The 21431-nt window shown below is 37.0% G+C and overlaps 3 protein-coding genes and 1 pseudogene across 6 annotated transcripts; 2 read left to right on the forward strand and 2 right to left on the reverse strand.

Annotated features, from left to right (window-relative positions):
• Positions 1–65: 65 nt before the first annotated feature.
• LOC140827040 (translocase of chloroplast 120, chloroplastic-like) lies at positions 66–5618 on the reverse strand. 3 transcript variants are annotated; one of them, XM_073189621.1, is made up of 3 exons: positions 5334–5618; positions 669–4605; positions 66–330 (listed from the first exon to the last, which is right to left on the reverse strand). In XM_073189621.1, exon 2 carries the CDS (start codon positions 4527–4529, stop codon positions 759–761), a length of 3771 nt encoding a protein of 1256 aa, XP_073045722.1. In that variant the 5' UTR covers positions 4530–4605; positions 5334–5618; the 3' UTR covers positions 66–330; positions 669–758. The 3 variants fall into 3 exon arrangements, with proteins under 3 accessions (XP_073045722.1, XP_073045723.1, XP_073045721.1); XM_073189622.1 differs by having other exon boundaries at positions 669–4489; positions 5334–5617; XM_073189620.1 differs by having other exon boundaries at positions 669–4549; positions 5334–5617.
• Positions 5619–10413: 4795 nt separating this feature from the next.
• LOC140828349 (pentatricopeptide repeat-containing protein At2g21090-like) lies at positions 10414–12073 on the forward strand (annotated as a pseudogene).
• Positions 12074–13231: 1158 nt separating this feature from the next.
• LOC140827042 (uncharacterized) lies at positions 13232–14509 on the forward strand. Its single transcript, XM_073189623.1, has one exon. It carries the CDS (start codon positions 13307–13309, stop codon positions 14261–14263), a length of 957 nt encoding a protein of 318 aa, XP_073045724.1. The 5' UTR covers positions 13232–13306; the 3' UTR covers positions 14264–14509.
• A 1214-nt stretch (positions 14510–15723) lies between these two features.
• Positions 15724–18990, reverse strand: LOC140827043 (uncharacterized). Of its 2 annotated transcripts, none has more exons than XR_012116905.1 (8): positions 18694–18990; positions 18110–18312; positions 17585–18029; positions 17152–17359; positions 16831–16938; positions 16605–16754; positions 16431–16512; positions 15724–16141 (listed from the first exon to the last, which is right to left on the reverse strand). XR_012116905.1 is itself a non-coding variant. In XM_073189624.1 (8 exons), the coding sequence occupies exons 1-8, from the start codon at positions 18921–18923 to the stop codon at positions 16038–16040; spliced, it is 1518 nt and encodes a 505-aa protein (XP_073045725.1). In that variant the 5' UTR covers positions 18924–18990; the 3' UTR covers positions 15724–16037. The 2 variants fall into 2 exon arrangements, 1 of the variants encoding a protein (XP_073045725.1); XM_073189624.1 differs by having other exon boundaries at positions 16431–16500.
• Positions 18991–21431: the final 2441 nt, after the last annotated feature.

Raw genomic sequence — 21431 nt, forward strand, 5'->3', positions numbered from 1 at the left:
ATATATATATATATATATATATATATATATATATATATATATAGGAGAAACGAAATTTTGTCCAACACCACTTAACTACAACCAAAAGCTACAGCCACCAAAATTTTGTCCAACACCACTTAAAAAACCTTGCATATTCAAAATCCAGCTACAAGGAAGACATTTAGGAGAAACGAAACAGACAGTGTCCTTGAAAGTACCCCGGAGAACATGATTAATGACTTTTCCAATCTGAATGTCCTAATCTTCCCAAGACCAGCCAAACGACCATTGTCCCGAACAAGCCAATTCTACCAGCATCTACCTACACAACGAACAAGAAAGAAGTACCTGCATATGGAATAAGATATACCATAATGGAGTCAAAACTGAAGCAACTACAGGAATAATTTTATTTAAAAATAATAAAATAAAAGGCCTGATCTAAAAAAGAACAATGGAGTAACAAACACCAAAAGCATCACAACGGCCTTTTTTACATATTCAAGTGGAATATAAATTGCATCCAATCATCCATCAAAAGCATTTGAGAAATTATCGACCACTTTGCCTATAAACTCTGAATCTGATAGAAGAAAATTCAACCATTCCTAGCATTTACTAAACCACAAAGGAAAGTTGAAATAAATAAGGAATATTCAGCTGTAATTAAAAAAAGGCATAAATACCTATGTCGGTTGCTGAATTGCTAACGATTGCTGGCAAAGAAAAAATTTGGAATACACAAGGGCTGTTGATCATATCATCCACTTTCATCATTATCCATATTGCACAGGTTGAGACAAACTAAGAACTTTCTTGACCAGAGGAATTAATCCAATCAACACTATTTGAAGTTGCTCAGAGCTATTGACTCGGACGCTCATTTGACCAGAACCCTTATTATTAAGATTGATTCGGCCGACCAAGTTTTCATGCCGTCCGATGGGGATTTGGGTATGAAAGTTGCAACCAATAGCAAGATCTCCATGCCAATCCATTACAGAGATCCCCAAAGTGGACAAAAAATGCCCTAAATGGTGGTCTTTGTCTCTCAGAGTTGCTTCAAGGCTACCACCATAAGCCACATCCCCACGACCATACATGGCACCACCAGAAACAACTAACTGACCCCGTTTGCCGAAGAGTAATTTATCCTCTAATTTTAGTCCACCAGTCCAAACATCACCCAAGAGAGTTGCTGAAAGACCAGCAACAGCCTTATTTAATCTGTGATTGCTAAACCTCGTCTCTGTTCGTAGAGTGTAAGCAAAGTCCTTTCCAACTGATTGCATATCAAAGCCTAGCGAAGTTGCTTTCCCTTTACCATGCTTCACCGAGCTAGCAACTTCCATTTGAAGGTTTCCGTCCTTTTTGTCCTTCGAAAGTTGACCAGAGAAAGATACCGGTACCTTGTCCTTTACCACAAACAATCTTTCAACATTTACACCATCATAACCAATGTCATGGTCCCAACCATTGGGTTCTAGGACAGCTCTTACAAGCCATGGATTGGAGGAATCAAGAGATCGATATCGATGGGTAGGATTATCAGAATCAAAAGAAGCTGGCAGAGCCAAGTCTGGCATGGGAATTGGCACTGATGCAGCAGCACTGGCCTCTTCTTCTTCATTTTCACCAGAGTCAGCAGGTAAATTCTTAGCCTCTTCTTGAATTTTCTTTGCCATCTTCCGCTGTTGCTTCTCTTCCTTCAGCTGCTTCTTCATGAAAAGTCTTTCCCTATATTCAAGTTCATCATAGTACGCCTTCCTTTGCACTTTATTCAGCTTTTCCAGCTGTGCTTTACTCAATGACCTGAAAGGTGGTAATTCATCATATTCTGATGATTCTGAGTCTGAGTCAGAGGAATCATCCAGATCATCTATGATATCATCGTCATCACCAAATTGCTCTGACGGAAGCTTCACTTCAGGTCTTGATTGAAGAAGAGATGAAAGAAGGAAAGGTAAAGGAGGTGATCTTGTTCTAGGAGCAAAGGATTTTCCAGGAGGGCCATCTTGCAACTTCAATAGTGTATTTGCTTCAGCCAAGATTTTCGAAGCGAAAGACAGAAGCAACAAGTGTGGCTTCCAAACCTGACCATTTGGCAATACTCTCTGTCCAGCTCTATTTGTCCTGCATGCTGAGTGGTTCTCCACCAAAGAAACAGGATTCATTAGCCGCATATCTCCAGCAGCCTGCCGAATTGCTTGCTGGACAACATAGGACCTTTGGGTCACAAAGGTGTCATAACTAGTAGCTGTGCCGTTAGGACCTTCCGGTGGGGCAGATGCAGCATGAGTCAGAACGACAATAGCATTGAACCATAATGACGGTCCAAAGATTTCCGTGATTGTCCGCAGCAATGGCATGTCTCCAAAATCTCTGCTCGGCATGTCCAATCTATCAAGATACAAAACAATATCAGGTGGTGTTTTCTTTATAAACTTTTTGACAGAATGAAGGATTTTTTCATTCTGGCACTGATCTGACCAAGAGGGTAAAAGTCCGGGCGTGTCAATCACACGTACCCTTATTCCCTGCACAGTCCCAACAATATCCTGAACCTTTTTCGTCCCAAACTGAAAAGCATCAGTGCCAAACATAACTTCATCGAATATGGAATTTATAGTTGCACTTTTACCAACCCCGGTTTTTCCAATAACCATGATTGTGCATGTGAAATCTAAGGGTTCTTGTCCAGCTGCCTCAAGCTGCTCTGCCACTGCACTTGCACGATCAAAGCTGAATGCAGCCACACGACCACCACTTCTCCCTTGTAGCTGTTCAGCCAAACCCAGTCTATACAAAACTTGGGCCACGACTACATTATGCGGAGTTTGACCAAGCCTATGAGCAAGACGCAAAAATTTAACCCGAATCATCTGGAGCTTTTCACGGGTCTCGTCATATTCCTCTGCCTCTCCATTTGCAGGATCCTCAATAAGCTGGTTCTGCATTGGAGAAACCGCTCCGTTCACTCTAGGCTGTTGGACAACCCTCGAGGTGGGCTCTAGCAGAGGTGCAGCACGCCCAAGACCAGCAGGACGAGTTGAAGCTAAGTTACTGTTGGATGGTGGAATATCAGATGCAGACCGAGACCCGTGCTCTTTGTTTCCAGAATTGCTAGGAGCAGGTTTTACCGGCAAGGCAGTTTGACCAAGACTGGTAGATTGGGGGCTTATGGAATTTGCAGAAGAAACGGCTGCTTCAGATATTTTTTCCTGCTTTCTCTTGACTGAATTACCCTGGAAAAGAGGTTCCTGCACCAGATCATGTGGCTCAGTGACTGCAGGAAGAACTGGAGAAGGCCTTGGAGTGGAGGTGTTACCAGATGACGACGAAGAAATACCAGTAACTGATCCAACTTCCTGTCCTCTACTCCCTGAGCAACATTTTTCCATTTTCCCATCGTTCGCTCCTTCCATTTCTGAGCCTTCAGCAACATCTGAGGAGACCCCAGGACTTATATCCACAGTACAAACACATTTGCTTTCCCCCGAGACAACATCCAGAATATCAGACTTTGCAACTTCCACACTTCCAGATTCTATTATCATCTGTCCATTTTCTTGTTCTCCAGCGTGATCCTCTTCACTTTCACTAAGCGAGTTAGTTGGAATCCTTTCAGTCTGTTGACCCTGATAATCTGAACCCAGAATAATAACTCGCTCATTTACGATAAGATTCGGTTTGCTATTTCTTAAAATATCACCATTCGACTCAGACACTGGTTTCGGGCAAACTTCACTTCCTATAGATCCATTGGCATCTCTAGTTTCTGCTGATGTATCATTACTCTGTTCTTTTACGGAATCAGTATAAGAAATCTCTATGCCTTTATGATTCAAAGTACCACCCAAATTGACATCACTCTTTATACCATTATCAGCAACCTGAAGACTAGCATCACCTCCTTTTACTTCATTAGCATCTTGAATTTCAGAAATCTCATGAATACTTCCTTTCAAGTCAGGCTTCTCTGGATTCATCTCAGCTCCTTGTAACTCTTCGGCTTCTGGAGGCTCTGACATTTGACGTATCTCCTCTTTTATAGCACCGGCATCTGCAATGTCTTCTGCATCGTCGGAAGTCAAAGTTTTGAAAGAGATTGCAGTTTCTGGTACCGCATCCTCCACATTTTGCAGGGATTCAGGCAACGAACTGTAAGATTTAGCAACAAAAGTAGTTGAATCAGCAATTTCCACTGAGTCATCTTTCCCATCCTCAACCACACCATCATCGACTGTTCCATTATTCTCATTCATCAAATGTTCATCCTCCTCTGCATCACTCACTAGATTAGTATTTTCCTTATCGCTCTCCACAATTCCACTTGATTCAATTTTTTCATCTTCGGTCTTAACACTTTTATCTGAATCAACCATGGTGGGTTCTGCCTCTTCGAATACTTCATCCTCGTCTGATTCCTTTGATCCGTCCATGCTAAAGGCAACATTGTCCTTCACTGTTGGCTCAAATATTTGACTCTTGCTGCCCTGTGTCTCCTCTAGTTTAGCCACATCAACAACAGCATAATCATTTTCCATCAGAAACCAATTTCCAACTCCTAGTGCAAACAGAGGATTTATAATGGTGAGAAAGCATAACTCAAACTCCGAGATCCTTGACTAAAAAATTTAGAAAGAACATGACAATCAGTCATAGCCATAGTATATATTCCAACCTCCCAAACCACTAATGTAGTAGGCAACACTAGTCACTGAGTAAAATCCGATAATTTTTTGACAATAGACGAACGATACAAAATCACATTTTTTTGCTTTACCATTGAGATGAAACAATTTTTGGAACTTTACATTTGATGTACCAAAACTGCTATATGATCATATAAATTGATAAATGCAGATATGTACTTATATTGCACCAATAGAGATCAGCTTGTGTATTTTTTTCATAATAATGCAGACATAAATACAGCATAGTGTGCTCACACTCGCAAAGATTATCGAGAAGCTATCAAAAACAACACAACAGATAAACCTTAAACCGAATTATCGATAGAGCCATAAAAAGGACAAAAGGAAGGTGGAAAATCGATACATAAATCTGCCCGAAAATACAAAAAAAAAAAAAAAAAAGCATCAAAAACCCATTTATGAATTATGATGTACACGAAATGAGTAAAATACAAACACAATAACTCTTCTGCACATAAGCTCAATCACAATCACTCTAGTCTTACATAAGCACATAAAGGAGCATTCCGAACCAGATGTTAAGACTGAATCTCAATTAGGGTTTTTCATCACTAATAAAGAGGAAGCAAACCAAATGCCCAAATAATCAAACAATTCTGAGCAGTGGAAAATTAAAAAAAAAAAAAAACTCACCAGGATCAATATTCGATTTGGTAATATGTTTTGAAACACGATTCGAAATTTGGAGAGAATGAGATACGAGTATGGCTCCGCAGTGGAGAAGGGGAAGAGCTTTTCTACCTACCGAGTATTTGAATATATAGCTGAGAAACTAACTTTGGCAGCTGAAGCTGATGATAAGACTGGATCTACGGCTGAAACGAGCTTTTGATTTTGATCTAACGGTAGAAAAGGTGGCCCTCGGTTCCATCGTGAAAATTTCTGCTCGCTATACATGGAGACGTCAACTTAAAGGGGAATGGATTAGGTGTGATGCGGGACAGGATAATGTGTCAATTACCAATCAAAAGTCACGTGCTTTTATACTATAGCCTGGCGTGACCCGTAAGATAGGTAATTTCCTCGTGGTGTGTTTTTTTTTAATTTTTTTTGTTTTCTTAAGAGAGTAGGTATTTTTGATACGGTCTCACAAATCTTTATCTATGAGATGAGTCAATCCTACCGAAATTTATAATAAAAAATAATACTTTTAGCATAAAAAATAATATTTTTTATGGAAGACCCAAAATAAGAAATCTGTCATACAAAATACGACTCATGAGACCGTATCTCACAAGTTTTTACATTCTTAAAAATATTTGGAAAATATATTTTTAGAAGTGAATTGGAATATTTCAGGTTTTTTGGGTTTGGTTTTTGGAGGAAAATTATTTATATAGATATTATATTTTGACAAAAACTTGTGTGAGACGGTCTCACGGGTATTATTTGTGAGACGGATCTCTTATTTGGGTCACCCATGAAAAAGTATCACTTTTTATGCTAATAGTATTATTTTTTAGTGTGAATATGGGTAGGGTTGACCCGTCTCACAGATTATGATCCATGAGACGGTCTCACATGAGACTCACTCTTATATTTTATGGAAATATTGAAATAATTTATTTCTTTTCTAGTAGGGTGGATTATTTTAAAATTTTATAATATTTTATATTAAGTTAACATAGTGTTTAGTCCAAATTTTGGAGGCTCATAAGCAAAAGCCCAACAGACGAAAGCTCAGGAGAATTACAGTTGGTCCAGTAAAAGCATGACGTAACATGTCAAAGCCATTACCCAACATAAAAGATCGTGGAATACAGTCTAAACTAACATGCGAAATGTGACAAAAAGAAAAGAAAAGAATCAGAAGAGGCATCGACAAATCAACACAACAAACTGCAGCAAAACGCTGCAGAATTCTATGTCAATTTTATGTCTGTTTATTTCAACTTCTAGTTCAAAGTCTTCTAAATATTTCATATGTTTATCAATCTTCCATGTAAAAATATGGATCAAGTTCATAGCAAAATAATTAAATTTGATGTTGTTAATGGATTTCTCTTGTCATTTCATCATATACCTCATTTTACGTTTTCGTTTTTGAGTCATTTCGAATGAATTAGAACGTACGACCAAATCGACAATGTTTGATTAAAGAAGTTAGATCATTTCACAACTTTGACACGATCACGTATCTGACAAGTTCTGCAATTTTCGTGAGAAACACCTAGTTATCATGAGAAAACATAATAATTTTTGAATTATTAAACCAAATTTCGATGCAGAGGTTCTTTATGAATCACCTTCCTATCTTTTGCCGGATGTTTAGTTCCAGACAAAACTTGTGTGAGACGGTCTCATGATCGTATTGCATGAGACAGATATCTTATTTGAGTCATCTATGAAAAAGTATTACTTTTTATGCTAAAAGTATTATTTTTTATTGTGAATATCGGTAGGGTTGACCTGTCTTACAAATAAAAATTCGTGAGACCGTCTCACAAGAGATCTACTCTTAGTTCCAACTCACTGTACTATTTTAATGTGGCTTTAATTTAAAAATAACGTAATTTATAAAGTTGTTTTTCAACCCATCAACTCTTAAATCAACTCTCATATATATTTTATTTACAATAATTATTTTATTCTATAAACAATTTATTTATAAATTAATTAAATAAAATAAAATATTACACTTCATAAAAATAATTTTATACTTTAAACAATTAATTATAGCTTTCTTTAATATAGCACGTTGATTCTTTATCATTATTACACTCATCTTATTTTAAAGTAGGAATTGAGTTTGGAGGTTAGACGACGGTCCACCGAAATTTGACGTCGTTATTGAGGAACCGTTCAAGGTTGGCTTCTTTTATAAATGTGAGTGATCCAAACCAAGCCGAACGGTATCAGATTTGAGCTTGGTTCGTTTAAGATTAATTTAAACTCAAACTCGAGCTCGAGCTTGATTCGAGCTTTTATCATCTGGCTTGAGTTCGGTTCGTTTAAGATTGATAGAGCTCGAGCTTTATTCGAGCTTTTATCATCAGGCTAGAATTCGACTTGTCTTGAAATTACTAAGCTTGTGAAAAGCTCGAGTTCGACTCGTTAAAAGCTCGTTTATCATGTTAATCAAGCCGGACTCGAGCTTGGTTTATTAATAGCTCGTTTATCATATTTAACAAGCCTGACTTGAGCTCGGTTCATTTTCGAGCTCGTAAAACATATAATTGAGCTCGAATTTGAGCTTGATTCGATCTTGTTAAAATTAAATATATCTATAAACTAATTTTATATTAGATATAAAAGTTTAACTTTTACTGGTACTAATATTTTTATTTGTCAACTCAACAAATGAGTCAAGCTCGAGCTTACGAGCAACTTAAACGAGCCGAGGTCGAGCTCGCGAGCCTATTAACAAACATGTTTGCGAGCTCACGAGCCGAATACGCTTAGGCTTGAGCTTGGTTTGATTAAGTTGTCGAGCTCAAAATCGAGCTTGAGCTTGGTTTGATATGATTAACAAACGAACTCAAACAAGCTTTTTATCGAGCCGAGCTCCGAATAGCATGCGAGCGGTTTGGTTTGTTTATATCCCTAGCTTCTTTCGAGTTTTATTTATCTTTTTTTTTATGTCTCGTTCTTCTCATATAGATGAGCTCAAATATATTTGAGAAATAGAGAAAATAACTAGGGGATTGAGAGGGAAAAAAAACAAAACTACGAGGTAAACTAACATCATCATCACCTGGTTTAAATGTGGCATTGGAATCAAGCCATACTAAAGACAATTTGATCTGGATTTCAAGATTGAAAGAAGCAGAGTGAGAGAGATAAAACAATTAATTCAAATAAGTTTAATGAAACTAATTCTGTATATTATCTTTGTTAATTAAATAAAATAAATAATCAAGTTTGAGTAATTAGTAAAATAATGTACTTTATATTAGATAATTTGTATATTGAATCAAACATAAATAAATTATACAATTTTAATTGAAAAATTAACATAATAAACTCATATCGTGGGATCTTATTTTTGTGTACCGTATTTACTTTTCGAAATATTTTAACATCAATGGTTACAAGTGGTGAATAAAATAGGGGATACTAAAGTGGTGAATAAACCTAATCTTAGCATTTTCACTATTTTATTTATTTATTTTAATCAGAGCCCTTAAGTATATATATTGGATAAATCATATGACTAAAAGTAAAATCTTTCGAATCACGTAAGTCAAGTAAATTATATGACAAATCACATATGAATGAGTCACCTAAAAAAACTATGAAAAGAAGTATCGAACTTGTGACTATTTTCATCATATTTCATAAGATTTCTTGTGAATCTTGGGATTATGGGATTATCTCGAAATTGAGGGAAGTCCTTCATGGTGTATTTTCATTTGAGTTATATAAAGTGTATATTAGTCTACGGGCGGAAGGACTCGAACCCGAGCGAAAAAATCAAGTGAGAGACCATTGAGGATAAAACATGGCCTAAGTTGTGAAAATGATTCTAAATATATTCAACACCATAAATAAACTGAAAACTAGAACAACATATGCATGGACAAATCTTGACCATCCATCCTATCATGGGGGCAATGCCCGCATAGGTAGGATGAAATAAACCAAATCATGGTTAATGAGATCATACCCATGTGGGTATTGCCTCCATGAGAGGATGGATGGCCAAGATCTTGCCAAACATACAATTTCAAAAAAAAAAAGTGGGTCCTACATATGCATGGACAAATCTTGACCATCCATCCTATCATGGGGGCAATGCCCGCATAGGTAGGATGAAATAAACCAAATCATGGTTAATGAGATCATACCCATGTGGGCATTGCCTCCATGAGAGGATGGATGGCCAAGATCTTGCCAAACATACAATTTCAAAAAAAAAAAGTGGGTCCTACATATGCATGGACAAATCTTGACCATCCATCCTATCATGGGAGCAATGCCCGCATAGGTAGGATAAAATAAACCATAAATCATGACATGGACTAAGCTTTGATTAATATTGTGCTTTCTCAAAATGAACCGCAACAAATTAATAAAGACAAGAGCAAGTTAGTTAAGGAAAAAGTAAAGTACTGATAGCAACTTCCACCAATCCACATGGTCAATTTTTGTACACCAAAAACGAGATATCCTTTTAGACAGATCATCCAAATAAAATATTCGTCTCATAAAATTTTTTTGTGATGTTTTGGTTTATGTTTTTTTAAGATTTGTGGAAGTGTGGATTTATTTGGATTTTAATCTATGTCGTGTCTTTATACTATTTATTTAAACCTTATCCAAGTACAAATTATATCTCTTGGGAATGGATAAGGTGCTCCATGTAGTATATATTGAGGGATTTATTTTCGAAAATTGTGTGATCTAAAATTCTTGTCATTTTTATATGTATCGTATTATTTTCTCAAATATATATATAAATGAATTTGAATGATCCCAAACAACTCAAAATTCGATTATATTTATGGCGAGTAATAAGTATATTGAGTTATTTTTATTGGATTGGTAAGTGCTAGCATATTTATTTTAACCAAATGGTAGTCATTAAATTTTAAATGTAAGTTCAATAAAATATTAAAATCTAGGATTATATGTCAATAGCTAAGCTAGGCGCCTTTCATTTAATTAATGGACTCAAAACAAACGGCCCAAATCAAAACTGTGGGTCAGAAATCTCTGGGTCGAAGCCCAACTAAGAAGTCCAAAAGACACTATTCTGCTTTCATGGACTATACTGCCCATTTTGGTCCATCCATTCTGAAGTTCAACGGTCCACGCCGCAGAGCTGCGACCAATCTGAGCCGGCGGTTTCTGTTGCCCTTACGCAATGTCTTCTCTCCCCCATTTACCTTGCACATTGACAGCTTCCTTCGGGAAACTCCTCACAAAAAATCGCAAGCATCCTTGTATTCCCCAGAAATCTCTCTATTTCACCTCACAGGGTCAAATCCTAGAAGCAGTTGATTCATTGCCTCTCTTAGCTTGCAAAGGATTCCGTTTGAACTGTAAATTTATTTCCAATCTCATTCAACAATGAGCCGATGGAAAATGGGTAAAGAGGGCAGATGGGTTCACCGTCTTTTGAAGATCACGCGTTCAAAGCATCCCGGCACTTTTCTGTCCAACCATTTGATTAAGGTGTATGCGAAATGCGATGATATTGAGAAAGCTCGTGAGGTGTTTGGAAAAATGAGTGTGAAAAACTTGTATTCTTGGAACAATAAGCTTTCCGGGTATGCGAAGTTGGAGAAATTGAAGCCGGCGAGAAGGTTGTTCGACAAAATGCCTTGTGCGTTGGAATACAGTGGTGATGGCACATGTGCAGAGTGGGCAGTTTGATGAGGCTATAAAGCTTTATTTGCAGTTGAGGAGATTGGATATTGGCTTTAATGAGTATAGTTTTGCTGGTGTTGCAACATTTGTCTCAAGTTAAGAGAGTTGTGTCTTGCTAAGCGATTGCACAGTCAAGTTCTTGTTGTTGGGTTCTTGTCAAATTTGGTTCTTTCGAGTTCTATTGTTGATGCGCATGCAAAATGTGGCGAGCTATGTGATGCTAGGAGGTTGTTTGATGAGATGATAAAGAGGGATGTTCTTAATGGGGTGATATGGATTCTGCTCGGGAAGTATTTGCCACGATGCCAGAAAAGAATTCTTTTTCTTGGACTGCTTTGATCGCAGGATATGCCCAAAATGGAATGGGAAATGAATCCCTTAAGGTGTTCATGGATATGATTAAGCATCGCACTGAAGCTGATTAATTCACTTTTAGCAATTGCTTGTTAGCTTGTGCTAGCATAATTTCACTAGAGTGCGGTAGACAAATTCATTCATATATGATAACCTCAGGCGTAAGGCTTGATGCTGCTGTTTTGAGCTCTCTCATTAACATGTATTGGAAATGTGGAAAATTGGGGAAAGGGTTTTCAGTTCTACCAAAACAAAAAAGCAAAATGTTGTGTTGTGGAACACTATGATCCGTGCATTAGGCCATTAGCACACCATGGTTGTGGTAAACGAGGAATAAAAAAGTTTGCAGATATCGCGAGAATGGCTGTTAAACCAGACAGCATCACGCCACTTGCCCTTCTGAATGCTTGTAGTCATTCGGGGATTGTCCAAGAAGGACTTATTTTGTTCGAGTCCATGACTCAAGAATACAATGTTAATCCTGACCAACAGCATGATGCTTGTGTCATTGATATTTTGGGTCGATCAGGCTGTTTTGATGAATCAGCTAAAGACTCCCCTCATGCGTCCAGTGTTTCCTTGGTACATTGCAGACAGTTTGGCTAGCAGGATTTGAGGGTGAAAGATTGAATGTCAAACTGAAATATAAATTGGGAAAGAGATACGTGGGCAACTTTTGTTTTTAAAAATACAAATTTAATTATTCACTGTCGGCATTCCTATACAGAATTTCTGAGCTCTTTCTACGCATTTATTATAAGAAACAAAGAAACATCTATCCATGTTCTCGGATCTATCTCCATTGATTTGTTCATCAATCTATTGCATTATTGGAAGAAAACAAAATTTGATCAATATGATATGGTATAATGTCATTATCAAACTATCAAGAAGAGGCTCCATTGATTTTTCTTTTTTGGTAAGACAGGGTACACAAGCTCAGAAATATCTTTTTGTGATTTTATTTTTCCTATTAATTTCATTTCATTTGCTCAATCATATCTTCAAAATAAAATAAAATTATTTACACTACTAAAATAAAATATAGATGATGCTTATATCTGATGTGTTAATATCAATCAATTAATCAATTGAGTTATTAAAGAAACGAGTCACATGTGGTATGGCATTGGACAGCCATGCAAGTGGACCTAGAAAGAAATTAGATTTTTTTTAAAAAAATATTATATAATAATAATATCTATCCAATAATTCAAGTAAGCGATTCCCACCACACCTTAAAGGTGCATTTAACTCCAATAGAAACATTAATTAAAATGAAGATGACATTACGTTTCTTCAAGTTTTATTTTATTAAGTAAACCAATAAGATATGATCATTGTCACTGAATATTACTTATTAGCATGATTGATTTTTACTAATAAAGATATGTGACACTGTCTCATATATATATATATATATATATATATATATATGACACCATCTCATATATATATATATATATATATAAAAGTGGAATGCCGACCGAGATGAACTTAATATAAAGAAAATTGAAATAATTATCTCATATATTAAAGTCAAACCCTCCACAACTAATCGATTCTTCCTGCTCCTAATTATTGGTGCATGGGATGGTAAAACCATTGGCCTCAAATCAAGAAAAACTCATCCAACAAGATGACAAAAAAATTGTATGTTCTTTAAAAATTTGGTCATGTAAGGATATGTGTCTAATATCTCAACATATATTTTGTATCATTAGTTAATTAAAAATATATTTTAAGATTAATTTTCACTTCACAAAATACATATCTATAAACTAAAATGTGAATATTTCCATGTAACATACTTAACAAAATGCAATGTAACGCATCTAATAATTTATGAAGTAAAGAACGTTTCAACCTCCATAATTACAAAGGAAAGGATCATATATATTCCTACATTAATTGAAATTCTCATCTCCTTCTTCACCACCATGGGAGCCGTCGTCTCCCAGCAAGTCGAGCGGCGAAAATCAATATCCACGGAGAAAAAGGCCCTCGTCGACCTGAAACAAACCGGGGGAACCGATTTTCCATGTCACGACTACTGCCCGTCGGACCGGAAGAACTGGATGTCGTGTCTCGGCCCGGAAAAGCTTCGGATCAACCAGATTGTCTGGCCTGGGACACATGATTCCGCCACCAACAAGATCGGAATCCCGTTTGTCAGCCGCCCCTTCGCGCGATGCCAATCCCGATCAATCTACCGACAGCTGGTAACAGGAGCCAGGGTCCTGGATATCCGGGTCCAGGAAGATCGCCGAGTCTGCCACGGAATCCTCCTCACCTACAGCGTTGATGTCGTCATTCAGGATCTCAAGAAATTCCTGTCGGAGACACAGTCCGAGGTTGTAATCCTCGAGATCAGGACAGAATTCGGGCACGACGACCCCCCTGATTTCGACAAGTACTTGGAAGAACAACTCGGTGAGTATTTGATCCACCAAGACGAACAAGTATTCGGGAAAACAATCTCGGAACTGCTGCCGAAACGGGTCATCTGCGTTTGGAAGCCTAGAAAAACCCCGCAACCGAAGCCGGGGAGCCCGTTATGGAGCTCCGGTTACCTGAAAGATAACTGGATCGACACTGATTTGCCATCGAAGAAATTCGAGAGCAATATGAAGCATTTAGGGGAGCAGCAGCCGGTGGCGAACCGGAAATTCTTCTACAGGGTGGAGAACACTGTGACGCCTCAGGCTGATAACCCCGTTCTGTGCGTGAGACCCGTTACGAATAGGATCCGCCCGTATTCGAGAATGTTCATACGTCAATGCTTCGAGAGGGGATTGGCTGACAGGTTGCAGATTTTCTCGGAAGATTTCATTTCTGAAGATTTCGTGGATGCATGTGCAGGGCTTACCAATGCTAGGATTGAAGGCAAAGCTTGAATATTTCTTATACCTTTCTCATGTTCAGGGCCAATGCCATGATGGGTCGGGTCGGTTGTTGATTCGTTTTCCATTCGGGTTTGTAAAAATCGTAAATTTCGTTGCTTTGTTGGATGAGGATCCTGGCTCCTCTATCCAATTCATACGTTTTTTTTTGTCTGAAACATCTGATTCGTATGTTGTGTGTGATTAATATCTGCAGATAATTAGAAATAATCCATGGTATCTAATTTGTTTTTCTTGGAACCAATATTTTTCATATATGTGTATTTTCTGGAATAATAATTTTGTTTATGAAATTTGTTTTGGCAGAAACTTGTGTGAGACGGTGTCACGAGTTTTATTTTATAAGACAAATCTCTTATTTGAGTCATCCATGAAAAAATATTATTTTTTATACTAAGAGTATTATATTTTATCGTGAATATCAGTAATATTGACTTGTCTCACAGACAAAATTCGTGAGAGCGTCTCACAAAAGACCTGTTCATTTGTTTTTTTTCCCTATAGAATGAGAAACTTTGCTATATACTATTAAAAATAATTTTTTGTTATATTATATTTGGATTCAATTCATTTTTATTGTACTTTTAGTATACCTATTAGTTAAAAACACGAGTGAGTCTCCTGTGAGATCGTCTCACGGATCATAATCTGTGAGACGGGTCGGGTCAATCCTACCCATATTCATAATAAAATTAATACTCTTAGCATAAAAAAATAATATTTTTTCATGTGTGACTCAAATAAGAGATCTGTCTCACGAATACGACATGAGAGACCGTCTCACATAAGCTTTTGTCTAAAAACATTAATGACTCCCTTATACATATACTTTGATACTAAAAAATTTACGCCAATTTCTTTAATTTTTTTCGACACTAGAACTGCAATAAACATTACAATTTATTTCAATTTTTAAATCTCTAAGCATACTTTGTTTTTAAAATGCCATAAAATATAGAAACTTCAATTATTAAGAGCGCTGTTTTTTTACTGGCTAAAACAAATATTTCACATCATTTAGTCAAAGAAAAAAATAAAATATTTAAAACCATGTATATTGTTGATTATTGCATTCAAAAATTAGAAAAGAAAAACAAAGGACTGCTGAGTGGATTTATATTCTTTTCTATTCATCTGCAAATATACATATATATAAATATATAAGGTGTTCCTCATCAAAAGTCATCTCCACTCACCAAAATTATTATTTTGTTAAAAGAGGATGTTATTAAGGTCATTTGAGCCATAAAGTGACATGAATCATCCCAGAACTTTTGTCCCAATGGCATAATCCTCTCTCCAGATATTCCAACCATGGACATAATATAACCCCACCCCGCTGTGACCTGAAATCCAAACTCATTTTTTCACCAAAGTTTTGTTGATATGATCTATGTTACACCAGAAAATAAAACATTGCATACAATGATAATCTCTATAAAAGTATGTCCAACAAAAATATAGGTAGGATCTATATATCCAACAATTTCCATGGTCTAAATCTAATAGTAGTGATTTAACAGTTTAAAGTGACCTTAATTCACACGAGTTCTTTCTGTGGTGATACAAAGAAACATAAATCTCTTGATTGAACAAGGGCCTTGATTCTGCAGAGCCCTGTTTCGGATGAAATTGAAAGAATCTGTTCAAACCAAGTAATGGTTTCCTGATTCTCTGCAGCAAATCTTCCACGCAGATAAAAAAATGGTGGATAGTATGTTGTGCATATTCTTCTTGGCGCAAGATCCATCAGGATGTTGTGCATATTCTATCTTCTATTCTTGGAGCAAGATCCATCAGATAATGTTCTTTCATAGCAGAACTTGTTTCTTAAAACTTGTTCAAGATGCTGAAATATTAGTGAAAATACACCTGCATTGAAAAACAAAAGGTGGCAAAGGAGCAAGGTCACAAAGAGAAAGGATTCAATTGAAAAATGTATGTCCGTCTCGATGAGAAAGAATTTACATAACGAAAAGGATTTCTTCAATTCTCAATTTCTGAATAACTAATATTTTCAGAAGAGGGATGGCATCCGTCTCGATGAGAAAGAATAAAATGGATATTGAAGAGTTGTAGAAGCTGAAATAGCAAAAGTAACAATTTGAGCAAGAAATCCGAGAGAGGACTCCCTCATTCACTTCAAGAAATGTAACCATACCTGAGTTGGAGCTTTCTCTTTCGTGCAACGTTCCCCTGACCAAAAGTGTTCCAGGGATTTGCTGAAATACCTACAAATGAAACTGATAAACGTTACTTTACATTCAAGATTTAAAAAAAAAAATTAAAACAAAAAGCATAACAATAAACTCGTGCACCAGCTGAATAAAATTACCGAAATACGAAAGCGCAAGGCATCTGATTGAATGTGGTGATCATCTGAAGGATTGTGTGTTTCCAACTCATGATGAAAACCATCATCTCCCTTCTTATAACCTTTTCCTGTCTTCAAAATTGCATTGCATTGTTCTCTCGAAGCAGTGGTCTGTTTATTTAAAATGATTATTCACCTAAAGACATGGTCAAAATCCAAGAAAACAAATTGAAAATAATCGCAATACATCGATTCTGAATGCAGCAGCATCTACTTTACACGTGGCTCCACTGCAGGATAGAAAGGATTCGATGGACTGCAAAACATGAAAGGCACTATACTGACGTTGAAGGCCCTATGCATAAACAAAATATATGACCTGTCATATTCACGAGAATTATATATCTTCACTATGTGTAGGAACAAATTAGAAAGATTAAACTATGTTATGATCGATGCTGTACGAATATAAGTAGCACCAGAATCCAGATCCATACAGACGGTAAGTTACTGACAAAATAAAACGCCTAAAGGATTTATCAACAGTAAATGGAAAAGGATTCCAAACCTCCAGCATGAAAGACTGGTTATTTTTTTCAATCCCCTGAGACGATATCGTCATTCTTGAAGCAGGTAGAAAAGACCAAGCAAGCCCCCATCTTGATGTCTTGCCTTGAACAAATTCAGTTGTCTTCACCACTGTGACTCCGTTATCCCACAGTTCTGCTACCAGCATACTCAGATTTGATTTTCTTCCAACCATTGAGGTGAACCACCTACAGAAACAATGGGTGAGGGAAATAATTGGATTTTGGAGAAAAATTGTTGAAACAAACATTGCCACAATACCAAAATCAATAGCCGCTGATAGTGGTAAACACATCTTTAAACTATATAACAACCAAGTGTCAAATTTAGATGGTTGTTTCACATAGATGACCAAAAAACCAGTAAAGATAATTGTCGCCACATAAAAAATTACTAGATACGAAAACCAATACCTAAATCTGTGTTTCAGCTGCACACTATCACCAATTATGCGACTGATGAAAGCCCGTTCACCACCAATGCAGACCATCTCCTCTGAAGTTCCACCACAAGCCGTGTTTGGATTCAACCCCGCTTCCTCCATCGTCTCAAAGAATGGAGGGTTACACATACAGAAGTCAAAGTTCTCCCCATCCTTGACAACCCCAAGAAGCACATGTGACCCACAATAACCCTTCTTTTTGCCCACCACAGATGATGGTGCAGGCACAATTTCAAGTGCCTTTTCGTCGTGCGAATCCAAGTCACATTCACCACTATGTTGCTTCTTTGTTTGAAGTTCTTCCACATCAAAAATGTCATCCTCACACTCTACTCTCCTAATTTCTATCAACTCAGTTATATGAGGATTGTTCATTACATTTCTATTCGCCCACTCTATAGCTACATCAGTAACATCTAAAACAGTGCAATGATGCAACATTTAGCACGACATAGAAAAATTCATGAGGAGAACACAGAAGAAATTTACAGAGTACCTGAACCAACAAACTTCCAACCAAGAAGGGAAGCACCGAGAAGGGGATAAATGCAATTTGCTCCAGTTCCAATATCAAAACCATTTACTCTGCCATCTACCCGGGTTCCTGAAACAAGGTTTGAGGCCAAAAGATCTTCTATCCAATGAATGTAATTTGACCTGTTGGGCACTGTAGGACACAGCTGCCCATCAGGAATCCACCTACGAAAGTTAAGCCTCCATTCTGTTAACCACATTACAAGAAACAATAACAAACATAGTACAACTAGACGTTGTGTCTAGTTCAATTACTCAAAAAACAAGATATTGTTCAGCTGAGAAAACTTATCGAATAGAGTTGCCATTTGAACCTAAACATAATCAAATACATAGATACGTAAGAAGAAAAGGCCGAAGAAGAAGAAGAAGAGCAAAGACGAGAAGTAAACAATATTCGATAGCATAATATCACTAAACAAAATAACAGCAACATCGCTCAAGTGTTAGATATCAAAAGACTTGAAATTGGAAACTAAAAATACTTTGTTAGTGAAACAGGAATAGCAGCTGATTTTCCCCCAACAAAAACATGAACTAGCATACCAGTCGATTCCGTGATCATGGAGTAGCAAAACCCTGGTCAACTCTCGGGTGGCATTAAAATCCGTCCAGTCGATCTTGGGTTTACCTTCACGAGAGTAGAAAACGTAGGGCTGGAAACTGGGGTAGAGAGAAGCCAACAAGCAGAAATCTGGTGGATTATCAGAGTATTTATTTCGTGGGTGACTACCTCGCGTCTCTCCGCCGCTCTTCCTCTTCCTCTTGCTCGGCATGGTCGCCACGGCGCCGCCGCTCGGTGTATTATAATTTATAAGCGCGCCACAAATGCGCTTTTAGGCTTCATTTGTGACTGTTAAAAAAGGGCGTTTTGCAAATCAAATATATTTATAAAAAAGACGTTTTCATTTTTTATTTAAAAAATAAAATTTGAACAAAGTTATTTTCTCAAATTTCTTTATAAAAGAATTTAGCATGAATGATTTTAAAATATGTTGTTTGGCGATTTTTAAGAAAAGAAATAGCGAAATAATTATCTTTCAAACCTAAAATATTTTCCTCCAAAAGTAGAAGGAAATTAGAGGAAACAAAAATTAAAAAAATAATAATTGTTTTCAATAGATTTAATTTATTTATTTTCTTTTATTTTCCAACTCTCAAACAAAAAAATACATGTTTTTTCTCTTCAACCACCGGGTCTGAGTCCGGTTCAATCTTTTTGTTTTTTTTTTAACTATATTATTTAACAAAAAAATCTAACAAAAAGATCGTGCATTTTTATCTACTGTTCTTTTTTGATGTAGAAGAATGAAGGAACAGATAGTTTGTTTACTTTTATATACTTGCCTTTAAGAGTGGTGTTGTTCAATCACTCACATTTCTCTCCATGTTTTCCAGATGTTTTCTCAATTTCGTCTCTCTATTCTTTATAACTTTTAACATCTTGTGTTCGACTAGTGGATTTTGACCGAGCATTTAGCGAATATCGGGCTTCCAAATTTAATAACCTTAAACTAAAATATCTCTCATACAATGAATTTCTTCCGATACTAAAATTTTGTTCCACTACAACTATTGAAAGGAGCAAACCAGATTTTTTTTGTCATTATAGACAATATTGTATATATTTGTATTTTTTACGATCGTCATTGTAATATGTCGAAAACTTCTTCATTTGCATCACTCAAATCAAAAGAAGTGATAAAATAATTGAGGATTCTCGTGGGCATTTCGTCCGCTCGTTTACTAAAAGTTGTGTTTTAGTAAGTTTATAAGTGATATAGCGAAAATAATCACGCCCCGCCGCTCGGCATCAACTTTGATTCCAATTTTGAATCAATCTTGTTTCACTCTGATTTCTTTCGATCCGAGCTGAAATCTCACCATGGAAGTCATCGCTCCAATTCGTGCCGCTGCATCAATATAGAAATCTCTCATTGATGATCCTCTAAATCCATTTTTCATTCATCATACGGACAATCCGGGTATGGTTCTTGTGACTCAGCTCTTGACTGGTGAGAATTACTCAGCTTGGAGCCGTGCCATGGTCATCGCACTCTCCGCCAAAAACAAACTCGGATTTGTGGATGGATCGATTTCTAAACCTGAAGGTACCAATCATGATCTTATCCCTTATTGGACTCGCAATAATAATGTTGTAATTTCCTGGATTTTGAACTCCGTATGTAAGGAGATTTTGGCGAGTATCATCTTCTCCGACTCTGCTGCAAATATATGGAAAGATCTCCGTGATCGATTTCAACAAAGTAATCGTCCACGGGTATTTCAACTCCGTCGTGATCTCATGAATCTTACCCAAAATCAGGATACTATCAGTGTCTATTTCCCAAAATTAAAAACATCGTGGGATGAATTAAGCAACTATAGACCAAACTGTAATTGTGGAAAGTGTTGTTGTGGAGGCATCAAGGAACTTCATGATTACTTTCAGCGTGAATACGTCTTGTCATTTCTCATGGGACTCAATGAATCATTTGCTCATATCCGTGGTCAAATATTGTTGATGGATCCCCTACCTCAGATTAACAAGGTGTTTTCCCTTGTATCACAAGATGAACGTCAAAAGAAAATCGGATATCCATCAGTGCTTCATTCTGATGAGTCAGAGATAGCAACCTTTGCTGTCAAGGAGGGGAAATTCACAAAGGATAACACCAACAATTCCTTTAATTACTCCACACGAGGGCAAAGGAAAGAACGCCCTTCTACACAAATGCCAGATTCATGGTCACACAGTGGAAAAGTGTTATAAAATACATGGCTATCCTCTCGAATTTCGACATAATTATCGCCTCTCCACCAATACCTCGTCCCCTGCCGTTGTCAATCACTTGTCTACTCTCCAACACCAAGATATTCCCTCCAACTCTCCTACTAGTACTCTGGGCAATCTTCTCGAAGCACTCAATCAAAATCAGCGCCAACAACTCATGACTTTCCTCTATAGTCATCTCAACTCTACCACAGATCCACCTTCATCAGACACAGGGACCTTGCATTGCTTTCAAACAGGTACATGCTTGTGTATTATTTCCCACTCCATTCTATCTCATCCACATGCTTGGATAGTTGATTCAGGTGCCTCACGGCACGTCTGCTATGACATTAAGGCTTTCCTCCATATGAGGCCAATCTCTAATGTTTCGGTTATGCTTCCGGATCAGACATCTTTAGATGTGGCATTTTGTGGTGACGTTTGCATTGGGACACAGTTGGTTCTACATGATGTATTCTATGTTCCACAGGTTCAGTTTAATCTCTTA

The sequence above is a fragment of the Primulina eburnea genome, chromosome 3, assembly GCF_022965805.1.
Source record: "Primulina eburnea isolate SZY01 chromosome 3, ASM2296580v1, whole genome shotgun sequence".
NCBI classification, from domain to species: domain Eukaryota; kingdom Viridiplantae; phylum Streptophyta; class Magnoliopsida; order Lamiales; family Gesneriaceae; genus Primulina; species Primulina eburnea.